At 44.4% G+C, this 14,435-nt stretch overlaps 2 protein-coding genes across 4 annotated transcripts in view; both read left to right on the top strand.

Moving 5' to 3' along the window:
• Positions 1-5,042, top strand: part of LOC126982583 (uncharacterized protein DDB_G0286175-like) — an 87,235-nt gene extending 82,193 nt beyond the window's left edge. The window contains exons 3-4 of the mRNA XM_050834755.1: positions 1-40; positions 1,404-5,042. The exon at positions 1-40 is cut by the window's left edge and continues 54 nt beyond it. Of these exons, the coding sequence (XP_050690712.1) occupies positions 1-40; positions 1,404-1,507 (144 nt within the window). The 3' untranslated portion in view covers positions 1,508-5,042. The remainder of the gene's footprint in view (positions 41-1,403) is intronic.
• A 4,557-nt stretch (positions 5,043-9,599) lies between these two features.
• Positions 9,600-13,288, top strand: LOC126982579 (uncharacterized). Of its 3 annotated transcripts, none has more exons than XM_050834744.1 (5): positions 9,600-9,771; positions 10,164-10,535; positions 11,197-11,383; positions 11,482-11,554; positions 13,083-13,288. In XM_050834744.1, exons 2-5 carry the CDS (start codon positions 10,167-10,169, stop codon positions 13,216-13,218), a joined length of 765 nt encoding a protein of 254 aa, XP_050690701.1. In that variant the 5' UTR covers positions 9,600-9,771; positions 10,164-10,166; the 3' UTR covers positions 13,219-13,288. The 3 variants fall into 3 exon arrangements, with proteins under 3 accessions (XP_050690701.1, XP_050690700.1, XP_050690702.1); XM_050834743.1 differs by having other exon boundaries at positions 9,699-9,810; XM_050834745.1 differs by lacking the exon at positions 9,600-9,771 and adding an exon at positions 9,798-9,943.
• The last annotated feature ends 1,147 nt before the right edge of the window (positions 13,289-14,435 follow it).

Raw genomic sequence — 14,435 nt, 5'->3', positions numbered from 1 at the left:
GTGAAGCAGGTCTTGGCGCAGTACCCGGAGGCTCACCTAGGTAAGGCTGACACACACACACACACACACACACACATTGAAAGATAGATAGATAGGCAGAAGAATATACTTAGATGGATAGATATATAGATAGATGAATAGGTAAGCAGACAATGATGGTGACTATACAATGTTGGTGTGGAAAGGAAGAGGAACAAAAGAAGAAGAGACAGGAATAAGGAGAAGGAAAGGAGGATGAATTGGCACAGAAATAGCAATGAATGGAAGAAAGTGGGAGAGGAAATAGGGTGATAAATAAGAAGAAATGGGTGACAGAATAGGTGATGGGGAGGGGGGAGGACTAAATGAAAAGGAAGAATAGGGAAAAAAGGGGGAGAGGAAAGAGGGGAAAAAAGAAGAGAGGGAGTAACAGTTAAGAAAAAAAAAGGAAAGGAAGAGGAGAGGGTAATATGGGACATGGGAGGTGGTGATAGGAGGAAGGGGAAAGAAGAGGGGAAGGAAGAGGACGAGAGGGGAAGAAAAGGGACATAGCATTGTGTAAGAGTTAATGTTGCTCAGATGGTGATAGTTGCTGGGATTCTTGGCTCAGTGAGTGGAGTACCAGGTTTTTGTGGAGGTGTCTGGGCTTATAGTTTTTTCTTATCGTTTATTTACGTCTCTTGTTTATTGTTCTCTACCCTGCCCAATCAACGACCCACCCCAAGGAAACTACGCTGCAGCATTCTTTTACACACACACAATAATAGACATAGAAATTAGAATAAGGATGTAAATTAGAAAGGAGTAACTATAAAATAAGGCATAGATACAGAAATTAGAATAAGGATGTAAATTAGAAAGGAGTAACTATGAAATATGACAGACACAGTATTAGATTAAGGATGAATGGTTAGAAAGGAGTAACTAGAGAAAAGACATATTAGATGAAGGATGTATAATGAAAATGAGTAACTAATGAGACAATAATTATATGACAGGCAGGAAAACTAGTGAGGAGGCCCAATGCATAAAATAATTCAGTCTGTTTATATGTTAAGTGTATAGTTGGAAAAAAATATAGGCAAGCAAACCAAACAAATTTATGATGACTAAAGGAAAGGAATGAATGATGGAGTGAATCAATAAAAAAAAGTTCATTACATAACATTCAGTAACAATAACCAAAACAACAACACTCAAACACACCTACACCACCACCTTCCCCACTTCCAAACACCCCTGACTGAATCCTTTCAACACCACTCACACATCTTCACTTTTCTATACACCAGCACTTTTTCCTATACATCACCACTCTTTAATATACATCACTCGCACTTAAACATCACCACCCACACCTATACATCCCCACCATCACTCTTTCCTACACACCTAACTAACTTATTCCTCTCTCCTCTCCTCAGGTCGCAGGCGGGAGTGGTTCACGCTGGAGGATGCCTTGGCGAACCTATCCCGTAACAGACCCAAGCAGAGCGCCTATCTCGAGGTGCTCCTTAAGTCTGCCTGACCTCCTCCTACTCTTCCTCCCTGTGTTCTTGCCTGCTGGAAGGAAGATGGGCTACAGGAGGATGAACGGAAGAGCACGGAGTGGTGATGGTGGTTTTGTAATGGTGTCTTCGGAGTATGATGGGATGACTTCTACTTCTGACACTGCTACTGCTACTACTGCTATTACTACTACTGCTACTTTCATTTCTCCTGCTGTGTCTACTACCTCCACAACTACTACAGCTCCTTCTTCCTGCTCTCACCCGCTTGATGTGGAGTCCAGCGAATGTTGAGAAAAAGGAAGAAGGATTTGGAGGAATTCAGGCCTTTGGGTGCTGTTAAGGGTCCTGCGTCTTCCTACTCCTCCTACTCATACTTCTCCTTCTGTTCCTACTTCATCATCACTAACATTCAACTTTTGTTTATACTCATCCTCCAGCTTCATCATTTCTTCCAAGACCTACTACTACTACTACTTCTACTTCCACTACTACAACTACTGCTACAACTACCAAATGTGAGGGTCCAGTGCAGTGGTGTTGATGGTGACTGTGGTGATGGTGACTGTGGTGATAATGGTGGTGGTGCTTCAGACTTATAAGTGACTAACACCTGTGGCAGCTAAGTTAAGAGGGTGGTAATGGAAGAAAAAAGAACTAACTGCTTATCTTCCCCTTCCATCTCCAACTATGGGACAACCTTATGATAAACTGTGTGCATGTGCGTTTTCTAAGTTGAGGCTTCTTATTAAAATGGACACCAAGGAAGCCAACACATATAAACAGTGGAACATGAACAGTATATATATATAAAGAAGGAACCTGCTCATTCATACAATACCATACATACATGCAACCCACCAGGTGTGTATATATGAGAGCAGCAACACCATAATTCTTCTTCCTTCACTGTTAAGAGGGCAGAAGACATTGAAAAGATGTGATGTGCGTAAATATATGTTCCTGCTGTTCCTTTTCAAGCCATGCTGGAGGACGCTGAGGCTGGCTAAAGGGAACTATATAGAAAAAGAAGAGAATCCTGTTCTGCCACACCACACCTTTGAGGCCACACAAACCCACACATGCCAAGTGATTACTTTTATCCTTATCAACCATGCCAATGCAGACTGTAGGATTAGATTTTTCTTTACAGTGTATCTTTAGGCTGCGGCAAAGCCCATGCACGAGGGACCACTGGAGACCACAACCAACACCCACTGTTCAAACTAACCTTGCAAATATGCCCCTCCATTTCTGTATTAACTGCACCTCATTGGACAGTCCTTATGCAAGACATGCCCCCTTCTCTCATCAAACTCCACGAATTCAAGTCACTTTCTTTTAAGTGTATTTCACTGGCCATTCCTCAAAGCCATGCCTCTCATCACTACCTCAGACTTCATGCTGTTGGTGGATGTTGGGAAATGTTAAGCCTTACAAGGGTTACTGGGCTTGCATGGTTGGTTTGAACAGTACTTGTATTCCTTCTCTCGTAAGGTCGATATTGTGATGCATTGTGAATACCATGTGTGCCTTATTAGCGGAGCACCTTATTGCCTCGAGTGCCAAGCGTGCCTGTGTCTGGTGCCGGAAGGATCAAGTATGTGTGTGTGTGTCCCTATGGCAGGTCCCTCGTGGGTAGGACTCGTCTCCGTGCCCTGGGGTGTGTGTAGGACTCCCAGCTGGAGGTGCATCCTACAGCTTGGGGTCCTACACAGCACCTTGGCTCATAGTACAAACATGAGGAACACAATGATGGCAGGACAGGAATGGTGGTGGGAGGGGTGGCTAGTGTTCCACCCTGTCCCCAATCCTTCCAACCCCTTGTCCTGATCCTCCAAACCCCTCACCAATTCTTCCCCTTATCCTCCCCTGAAGTCCCCTCTCCTTCAACCCCTCCACAAGCCTATACAAAGTGAGGGTTAGACAGAATGGTTCTTTTTATCCTGATGGTCCACTTTATTATGAATCTTGGAGGGTAGTAATTGTGTTTATACCTTGGAGATAATGGCAGCTCCTGAAGGAAGAAGAGTAAGAGGCAAAAGAAAATGACACAGCCATATTTCTGTTTGTCTAAGAAAATATCTGTGGTGTAATCAAGCACTTCATTCCTGTAATAACCCCTTTATATCCTTTCGCTAGGCATCTGATACAGAGGAGAAAAGGAGGATAAGGGTGAGAGGAGGAGGAGAGGTGAGATGGCCAAACCAGGGGGATAGGAGAGGTCAGGGGAAACATGTGTCGCCCCGTCCCCTACACTTTTTTTGAGGCCTAGGACTAGACGATAACATGATAAACATTACTATACTAGAGGTTAGCAAGAGATCCGAGAATAACATCGTTTATACATAACTATGACATATCTATTTTTTGTACTGGATGATGCCGTTTCCTTTGTTTCTAGTTTAGGAGAAATGTTAATAAAATGTGTATATATCATTAAAAAAAAAGGAAGAGGCATCCATAATTGTCTTCATATGTCTGCCTGTCTGTTTATATGTTTGTATACACCAGAAGAATAAGGTTATGAAAGGAAGGCTGTTTATGTGTTTGTATGACTACCAAGAGTCCGCTGTTGTCCACTACCCACATGTTGTTTACTTGTTTATCTGCATGGCTTCCAGTTCTCCATATCACCAGCAACAGCAACCCATCCCCATCCTGACCACATGACCCTATTGCAACCTACCCCACCCTCACCCAGTACTCTTCCTTTCCCTTTCCACATTATTTCCTACCTCCCTTCTGTATTCCTTTCCTTCCTCTATATCTCCATTTCAGTTCTCACTATCTTTCCCTCCTCTTTAAACCTTACTTGCTTCCTTCTTCCCTCATTTTTAACCATTTCCCTCCACCTTCCCTTCCGCCTCAGTTCCTCATCACCACACCCACCCATCATGCATTTCCCCTCAATTCTCTCCTCCTATTTTTCCTTCCCTCTCTTTCCTCCCATTTCCTTCCACATCATTCTTCCAACCTTCCTCTCCTCATCATTCCCTCCATTTGATCTTCCGTCCATTACAGCCTCTCCCTCTCACTCCCTCTCCTCCTCCATCACTCTCTCCTCCACCCTCTCCACACCAATAGAGGGACACTACATTGGAATCCTTAATAAAAAACAATAAAAACTAAATTATTAACAAAACAAGAACCCTATGGCATATACTATATTCAGGTGTACAAAGTGTGTGTGTGTGTGTGTGTGTGTGTGTGTGTATTAATGAAACTCTCCCTTCTAGCAAACACACATTGCTAAAAACATGTCACCTGATGAAAAAACTAAAGAAATTAATGTTTATGTCGTTCATTCAAATGGATTAATATTTACTATGTATAATTTTGATTGATGGATTCCAACATTTATTGCATAAAACATGTACTATTGATTAATCCTGTACTGAAACACATTGTCCTCTGTGTGTGTATGAGAGAGAGAGAGAGAGAGAGAGAGAGAGAGAGAGAGAGAGAGATGTTCATTGTAATACCAAGGACATGGACAACATGCCAAAATACTATATTGTTGAAAAAGTCTTTTATAATAAAGGAATCCAATTATTTATGCATTTACTTTGTTTCCTTTGTCATCTTTTCCCTCAAATGAAAAGAGTAATTATATTAAGCAAAAAGTTACATGGATTAGCATATAAATTAAGCCACATAGAGTGACTTATTGTAACTGGTTGATAATGATTAAGGAAAATGCAATGAATATCGTTAATGATGATGAGTATAAAGAACAAGAAAATGAAAACAAGAGAAAGGAAAGGGTATGATTGCGGAGGAGTCTTGATAAAGGGCTATAGGGCAAAAACAATACTGTACATCAACGAAATTAAAATAAAAAAAAATGGCGCAGTGAACACCATACCAAGAGAAAGGAAAGGGGAATTGGAGAAATGGAAAATATAAATGAAAAAGGTTAATATTCAGGAGTGGACGTGTAGACTTGGATCAAACAAAAACATACACAAGCATAATCCCTACACACATTTCCTGTCCCAGTTATATATTACAATGGTACTAATGTTATGTTCTCACGTAAGGAAAAATCTATCGGGTTTGCCTTCTTTGTTTCCATTACATATCCTGCATGCTCCTCCCTTCTCCTTAATTTGGTGTTTACTTGCAACAATAAACTATCAATCAATAAAAAAATTATATCCTAGTATAATAAACAGCGGCATCAACAACAGCTACTTATCCGACTTCTTAATTCCCTACAATGCAGTTATTTTAGTTATTTCCTCGCTCTGTCCACTAGACCACAGAGGAATAGCAGAATACACGCACGAGAACAGACGAGCAGTGGGTTAAGTAGGAAATGAGATATCGGCGCGTTAATAAAGCCAATCTTGTCACCGCTGCTAACGTGGAGGTAGGAAGGATGGGGAGAGGGACCGGTGTTGCGAGAAATACCTCCTCGCAGAAATAAGTCGCTCTGATGTCCATTACGCATGCGCACGGGGGGAATACATAGCAGGGAAAGCCTATTAATTTGCCTGGTTTTGTTCTAGTTTGTCCACTGGTGATCTTTATGGTTGATATTGCCCGCAAGAAAACACACCAGACCAAACCAGCAAGATCTGTGTGAACATCAACGTGAGGTAATTCTTTCTAAAATCTGCCCTATTCGTTTGTTAAAAAGCCATCTCTTGATAAAAAGAGTTGATGTTTATGCCGTGTATTGGTGTCGAAATAGGGCAAGTAAACGACAAGGGTGACAGAAATACATAAGCAACCAAGTTGAACCCCTCTGCGAGCTATTGTGCGCCTGCGAGCCGATTCCTACAACACCGGCCTCTCCATCCTTCATATCTCCATGGCTGTGTGGCGTTCTCTCCCTATGTCTTGTTTAAGAGTGTCGCTACATCCCCTTTTTGATGACTGGTTGTGATGGTATGCATGGTAGCGTGGTAGTAGTCTACATTCCCGAGCGCTGGTCCCGGATGGTAAGGCCTCAGGACAAGTGAACACTTTCCGAGGTTTGTGACCAGAAGGGCGTTACTTGTGATTAATTATGGAAGGTGGGAGGAATTCAGTGTGAACCACTTGTGAGACAGCATTAAGAAACTGGATGGTGATAATGTACTATTGGGGGGGGCGCGTGTGTAAGGGTTCAGTAATCCTAAAGGAGCAGGAAAACAGGCTCTAAATGAAGACACTCACAGTAAGGTTGTATAAAAACATGTATTTAGTTCAATTTTTCAAAGGTTAACAAAGTACTAAAAATGAATGACTGACAGGCTGTACGCCTCTAATCTAACTAGCTACCGGCACAAGGGAGATTTGGGGAATACTCATAATGCTTAGCTCTGGTTGCTGGAGGAGGAGAAGCAGGAGCTGGCGTGAGCGTCGGGCTCGGCAGGGGACGTCCACGATGGGAATGGGCGGTCTTGGTGATGGACAGACGGGCGCCGGTTGGTGTGGAGGGGCGGGCGCCGCCGCTTGGTGTGGAGAGGGAGCAGCTCGGAGCAGTGTTTTGGGGGCCCGACCTCTTCCCGCCTCTTGTTGGTTTGTGGTGGTTTTCGGGGGGGGGTTGAGTGGAGAGATGGACACCTCTCTCACTGAACTCCAACTCACTGCCTTTCTTGCTTCCTGCTGCTCGTCTCCTGACTAGCCCGCCTCACACAACAGGGCGTGGGCGGTGTGTCGGTCGGGGGCTGAGTGGAGAGATGGACACGTCTCTGACTATCCCACTTCTCTGTGACTTCTCGCTGCCGCTCCTTGCTGTAGAGGTGTTCCTCTCCCAAGCTTGTCTCCTGCTGCAGTGGTGCTTGTCTCCTCACTGGCCCGTGGGTCTCCTTGCCCTCGCCTTCTCGCCTCTGCTCCTCGCTAAGCTCCTCCCCCTTCTTCACGTGACTCCCTCTCGGCATTACAATCAAACCCTACCTACCTAACTAGTTATTGATTTCTTGGGGAGTTCGAGGCTTTGAGATGAGGGATTTCAGTAACTAGTTCATATATTCGCTCATTCGCTCGCCGAGTTATCTTCTCATAACCTTTTACGCACTTACATTCCTTAGCCACCCATTCACTCCCTCACTCATTCACTCTTTCACTCGCTCACACTTACTCTGTCACTCACTGACTTACTCACATTCGTTCATTCACGCACTCGCTTACACTTACTCTGTTACTCACTGACTTGCATACCCTCTCACTCACTCACATTCGGACCGTTACAGCTGCTAACGATAATAGCCTATCTACACAAAAGAATAACGCTTCGCTTTACTTTGAAATACATTAATTACCTTACTAAATAGGTTAGTCCTTTTCACACCTTCAACAAGTCTTAGCAGAGCGATAATAGTGATGGGTAGTCCAAAGCATGGAAGAGATTGAAAAGAAATAAGAATCAAAGGAATAAAGAATTTAAGATAGCAGGAAATGAATACGTGAAAATCAGGAGAGAAGAAGAGAAAAGATATGAAAAGGATATTGTTGAAAAGTGCAAGGATCGAAGAACCTAAACTGTTAGTCAACGAGCCTTCAGACACACTCGATCGGATCTCACATCAAACATTTCCAAAGGTTGTCTTGAGTCCTGCAGAGGTCTTGATAACTATCACTATACTTATAAACTACCCATAGAAACGCCCACTATAACCACTACGAAAGCCTTATCAACTATGGGTGTGTAAGCCCCCGACTGTTTGAGCATGAATTGAATTGAAATATTTATTGTTGTAAAATACAACAAAGGGGGATGGCTGGTCTTCCAGACAAACCCCTGATGAGTGTTTTTGTGGGTTCATGGTAACAAAAGAATGATCAAACTACCTAAAGGGTTATAAAACTACCTCTATAAATGTCCAATATATCAACGAAAGCCCTATTAAATGCATGTGCTTGGGCTCCGAAATGTTTAAGAATATGGCACCTGCTGCGCTGTGTTGCTGGTGGTATATTAGCAATGGCTGTTAGAACAGTCCGGCGCAGTGATCGGCCGTCCTACTTTAATAATGGCCTACATATGGATATCAACATATTGATAAAATTGGCATCAGCATTTAATGGAATGGACATCAACACATTAACAAAATGGACTTCAACATTTTAATTGTAAGTGATCATCAACATGTTAATAGAATAGACATCAACATGTTAACAGTATTTAGACATCATCATGATAAATGGACACCAACACATTAAATAGAATGGACATCAGCACATTAAATATAATGGACATCAGCACATTAAATATAATGGACACCAACATAATTATAGAAAGGACACCGACTTGTTAGCAGTATATGGTCAATATGTTAGCATTTGTGCAGACGAGGATGAAAGTAATTCACTTGCCAGCCATAAAAAAGTTTAGTTAGGAGCATACGTACGCTATGGCAATTCGTGGCGACTGTGCTCATATCTGTATCGTTCGCCCTTTGAGCCTAAGGTGGGAGAGAACCCATGACCCGACAAAGGAGTTTGCCTTGCTCAGGTTTCCCCAGGTACCCATTTATCGAACACCCCGAAAGGAAGAATGAACAGTTGGGTGGGGTGCACACTGATTGTCCAGCAGGCCAGGATTTGAACCCAAGCCCGCAGATTCGTAGTTAAGGACGCTAACCACTGTGCCGCGGAGGAGCGTTGCCATATGGCTAGGCATTATAACACAACACCAGTACTACCAACAACATAAACGATAGGCAATGCCTCAACAACCACTCATGAAAGCCACAGCAAAGGAGGGTTGACTAGAGTCTGGCGTCACTTTTCGGCCGGTGCCTTCTTCCTAAGTACGTTTACAGCAGCACAGCATAACAAGGCACCACAGCAACGAGTGATAGCAGTCTTGTCTTCCCCTGTCACGAGCTAATGGTAGGTAGGAGATCCTGCCCACCACCCCCTACTCCACACCCCGCCTCCGTGTTCTATAGTCAGCATGCTTGGCCACTATACCCCGCGAGCCCGGGTTCGAATCCCTGCCCGGACAGTCGGCGTGCGACTCACCTATCTGTTCAACCTCCCTTTCGGGCTGACCGATAAATGGGTACCTGGGAAAACCTGGGGAAGGTAACCTGTGGCAATCCCAGATTTCACATTGGCCCGTATCCCGGTATGACTGGTTCTTACCCAAGGGTTCTTACCCACCACAAACTCGAAGGGCCAACGGATCGGAAATGAGCACCGCAGCCACGCGCAGCTATAGCGTATATGTACTCACCTTTACCTTTACTTTACCCCCCTCCCCGTCCTTCAGTCCTGTTATAGGTGTGCCGGCTCGGTTAAGGAAGGAGGTGGAGGCGAGACAAGGAATCTATATACACACCTTCAGGTGAGGTCAGTGTGCAAGCAGCGACGCCACGGAGCATAGGTGAGTGAACCCTCCAACTATAATGGACAAACACGTCTCAATAGTGACTTCCCATTGATGTGCTGGGACGAGGCAGTGTGTGTGTGTGTGTGTTCCACCATTGCCTGATCACGAGTTGGACTCGGCATCGCCAGTAAGTACCCTCCCGATTAGAGCAAGGCTCATTTATCGATCTCTGGGTACTGTCAGGACCTCACACACGACACACCCCATCCCCCCTGCTCAAGCGGCGGACAGTAAGTCCGTAACCACTCCTAATCAGTGGATAGAAACCGGCCTGTGCAGGGCCGATGATGATGATGATGGTGTGTGTGTGTGTGTGTGTGTGTGTGTAATTTCAAGGTTCCTTGCAGAACATGTGGCGTTTGGTGGTGTCGATGGTGGTGATGGTTGCTGGTGCTGCGGCGGTGGCGGCAAGGAACGTAGTCACCTACGACAGAAGGCTCCTCAACGACGACAATGAGGTGGTCACGGTACCTTCACAGCCAACCAGAGTGCCACAGTCCCAGGTGGTGGTTATGGCAGGGTCACGCCTTCAGGTGGCTGCCGCCTCCCAGGGAATGCAGTTCATAGCCGCTCCTCCGGTTTTTCCTCAGGGGCAGCAGGTGTTCCAGTTCGTAGTGACTCCATGGCAGCAACAGCAGCAGCAACAACAACAACAACAGCAAATCTTACTACCGTCTCCCCAGTTGCCTGCCTCCTGCGGCCCCTTCATCGTGTCCGTGGTGAGCAGTGAAAATGGTGTGTGTTTCTTGACCGTGAAATCCGAAATCATGATCCTTAACATCATTATTACCCAGAGACACGCCCGTCGTCGTCGACGGACCGACATGGTCTTCTCAGTTGACGTCAGCCGATAGAGTCGATCTGTCTGCACCCTGCTACGGGCCGCCATTGGCAAAGGCCCGTGCTGCCCCCTATAGGGAGGAAGCAATCTTTGAACAACAACAACAACACTAAAGCATCATCCTTAGCAGCATAACACAAAAGCACCATCCTTGGTAGCATAACAGAAAAAGCATCATCCTTAGTAGCATAACACAAAAGCACCATCCTTAGTAGCATAACACAAAAGCATCATCCTTAGTAGCATAACACAAAAGCACCATCCTAAGCAGCATTACACAAAAGCATCATCTTTAGTAGCATAACACAAAAGCACCATCCTTAGCAGCACAAGACATCATTATCACCATCATGCTAAACTACATTATTATCATTATTAGAAAAAAACAACATAACATGATTACCACCATCATTCACGCGTCCACGCATCATCATCCTCGCCAACTTCATATCATCATCATCAACAATACAACAACAGCAATAACAGCAAAAGCAACAACACATTATCATCCTCACTATCACACTGTCCCTCACCCCCAGGAGCATGAAACCTTCCTGGGCCACGCTTATCACTTCTCCTGGTGCCACAGAATGGGCCAGCGCTACACCCACCAGGAGGCCGCCGCCTACTGCCACAGCCTCGCACAACAACAGCAGCTGCAATTTGAAGCGCTCAGTCTTGACAGTCAGGAGGAAGTGGATTTCATTTCCGACGTGCTTCAGTTTCGTGAGTAAACAATGCCTGTGATGATGTATGAGCACTGAGACAGGCAGTGGTGTGTCTGTAGTGTTACCATGTCTAACTTTCTTTCTGCTTGTTTACAGACCAAATCTCAGCAGTTTGGACCAAGGAAATGTCCAATTCTATCCCCTATGACATCCAGCAGTACATTGGCAGGTTAGTTTAATTTATTTATATTTAATTAAGTGAGCGCGGTCAGGAGTTCTTTTCTTTCTTACATCTCAGCATATAGCGCCGTTTTTTTTTCAGGGGCCTGGTGATCGGCCCAAACCCGTCATGGCGCAGGCAATTTATTTATAGTGGCGCTAGTTATGTTTGGCTCATGATGCCCCCCGGAACTCATTTTTTAGTCACTTGAACGGTTTATTCTAGAGTCCGGGTTGATGGGTGACCTTAAGACAGGTGTGCTGCCTGAGGGGCCGCCGCGTCCAATAGCTTTCTCCTTCTCTTTAATAAAAAAAAAAAATAAAAAAAAAAAAAAAAAAAAAAAAAACACTATTACCCCGGCTGTTGCCCTGAACAGCAAAACAATGAAATGCTGCATAAGCTGCCGTGACACCCCACCATAACGAGGAGGACGAGCAAGGACTCTAGAGGGCACAGCGCTGTGGTGCCGCAATGATGGTGGAAGTACGGTGGAAGTATGTAAGTGTCTTATATATTATTTCTGTATACCTCTGTACAACAAACATTTGCATTTAAATTCAGGGTTATGGCTAATTAAAAATTATCATGACACGGAGCTGCTGATCTTCGAGATTGAAAGACGGCCTTGTTTGTGGGATCCCTCAAGAGAAGATTACAAATATGACTGCAGGAGATGCCAAAGCGGATGCGGCAGACACCGCACTTGACCGTGGATGTCCAGGTGACACGCGGCTGCCGCTCGCAAGTGCGGCAGAAACCGCTCGTGTGAAAGGCCGGAGCGGCAGCCGCATGCCATGTGCCGGAGCGGCAGAAACCGCTCGTGTGAATGGGGCCTTAGGTTGGTATTGTCAGATGCTCCCACCTCACACACCAACTATTTCCAAGGGCCAAAAAGGAGGTTAATCGAGTTCTAATGAGTGTTCTTTTAGGTTCACGGTACAGAAGAAGGCTCAGACTACCACCAGGGTCATAAAAGTACCCCTGCAAATGCCCTAAACTCCCACGAAAGATTAGTAAACTACGTGTTCTTGGGAGCAGAAATGTTTAAAGATATGGCCCACTGAAGGTGACATCCTGACGTCGAAACGTTTGGCACCAAGTTAATAAAGATGGCGTTTGTGACCACGCTCGTTATACTCTTCCTGTTGAAGCTGAGGTTCCCTAAGCACACTCCCCTTTCTGATGTCATTTGCTGATCTATAGTGTCTCTGAATTTTTCCCTTGTTTTGTTGTTTCTCCATGCGATATCTTTTTCTTTCTAAGTTGTTTCACTCCTTTTATTGGACAAATTATTTTTCCGGGTTTCTGTCCTGGTCATCTATGGAACACTTTTGTTCCAGTTTTTCTTTATATAGCAGTAGGAACCCCCCCCCCCCCCTTCCCATCTTGCATGTACGTACACATGATTCTACATGCTTTTATCTATTATTCGTTTATTTTACGGCCATGCATAACTCTGTCTTTCAGGCTCTCCTTCATATATCCCTCGGTTTCACTCCTTTATTTTAACTTTATACTTTTCTGTTTCCTCCTACAGGTCTGACGACTCGCCAGAGCCCGGCCAACACTGTCTCTCGGTGGAGGGAGCCTTGCTGATCAGCCGCCCCCGCCTCTGGGCTCACGAAAGTCCATGCCAAGACCTCAAGGCTGCCATATGTGAGGCTGACCCGTGACAGCAAGAGTTTTCTTTGGCATGCTGACTTGTGTACATGAAAAGGATTTATTAAATGGTACTAAGTTTCATATTTTTTTTTGGTTCCCGGGTTGCAACTATGTTAGGCTTTATCATGATATGCGGGCACCACCACCACCGCTGCTACAACTACTACTATCAATGTTTATTTTCCCGACACATAATCATGGAGGGCTCCGAAAATGGGAACTACGCTCAATCCGTAGGGCCCACAGTGGTACGGCCTCTGATAATTGGGGGGGTGCCTCAGGATATGTAGCTACAAGAAAAAAAAAGTAAATTCAAGTTTCACGCCGGCTATCATTATTTTATTTTCATAAAAAAGAGATTATACAGTGCAAGTTAATTTACACTGCTTAAGATAGGGATATAACGTGTAGAGTGAATAAATAGAAAAAAATGAACAAAGGAGCAAAGGGGGTGAGTCCAAAAGATATCCAGCTTAGGGCAGCAGAAGGGCTTGAGCCTTGAACCGGCACTTTCTACTATCAGTATTACTACAGTACTACTAGTGCTACTGTTACTACCAATACTACTATCTTCCTATTGTTCTTTTTCAGTCTTTTTTTTCTTAACTCTTCCTTTTTCTTTCATCATAATCATCACCATTATCACCTTTATTTTTTTTCTTTCAATGCTACTACTACTACTACTACTACTACGACGACGACGACGACTTGTGTTCCGTGACAGCACATCGGATCATATCGTTAGGCACCAGCGATTGATTAGTACCGAATGTTGAATGAACTGTGGGTACGCTAGAGGGAGCCCTGCCCCTCCGTTTCCGTGGCCGGTGACCCACTTCTATAAACACTTTTACGTGTCACCCACCATCACGTCCAGAGGGGTCACCATAGACCATAGTGCAGTAATAACCTATACGTGAGTGTGATAAATGTGTACTAATTTATTTTTGTAATAGACTACAGTAATATAGAGGTGAATAGCTATCAACCTAATTACCACTTATGGGTGCAATTAAGCTTCGGCAGTCGTGTCCAACACCTTATGGACGAAGATAGGCTGCTTGATTTTAAACTTTTGCTTCACATCTTGACAACCCTGCAGGCTTCCACAGCTTTAACAGCGTTTCTCAGGTATTTGAGGTACTACTAAATCTTGTAATGTTTTATGATAAATTTTGTCACGTAGATTTGATTTTTTTTATTTGACTGATTTGCTTATGAGATTTGC

The sequence above is a fragment of the Eriocheir sinensis genome, chromosome 51 (genome assembly GCF_024679095.1).
Source record: "Eriocheir sinensis breed Jianghai 21 chromosome 51, ASM2467909v1, whole genome shotgun sequence".
Taxonomy (NCBI): domain Eukaryota; kingdom Metazoa; phylum Arthropoda; class Malacostraca; order Decapoda; family Varunidae; genus Eriocheir; species Eriocheir sinensis.
This window is presented reverse-complemented; position numbering and strand designations above follow the sequence as displayed.

Bases quoted from the DNA above. Each gene is read 5' to 3' on its own strand.
- LOC126982579 (XM_050834744.1), top strand. From the start codon at position 10,167: ATGTGGCGTTTGGTGGTGTCGATGGTGGTGATGGTTGCTGGTGCTGCG. The intron at 10,536-11,196 runs GTGAGCAGTGAA...CCTCACCCCCAG, and splicing joins GCCCCTTCATCGTGTCCGTG to GAGCATGAAACCTTCCTGGG. The intron at 11,555-13,082 runs GTTAGTTTAATT...TTCCTCCTACAG, and splicing joins ATCCAGCAGTACATTGGCAG to GTCTGACGACTCGCCAGAGC.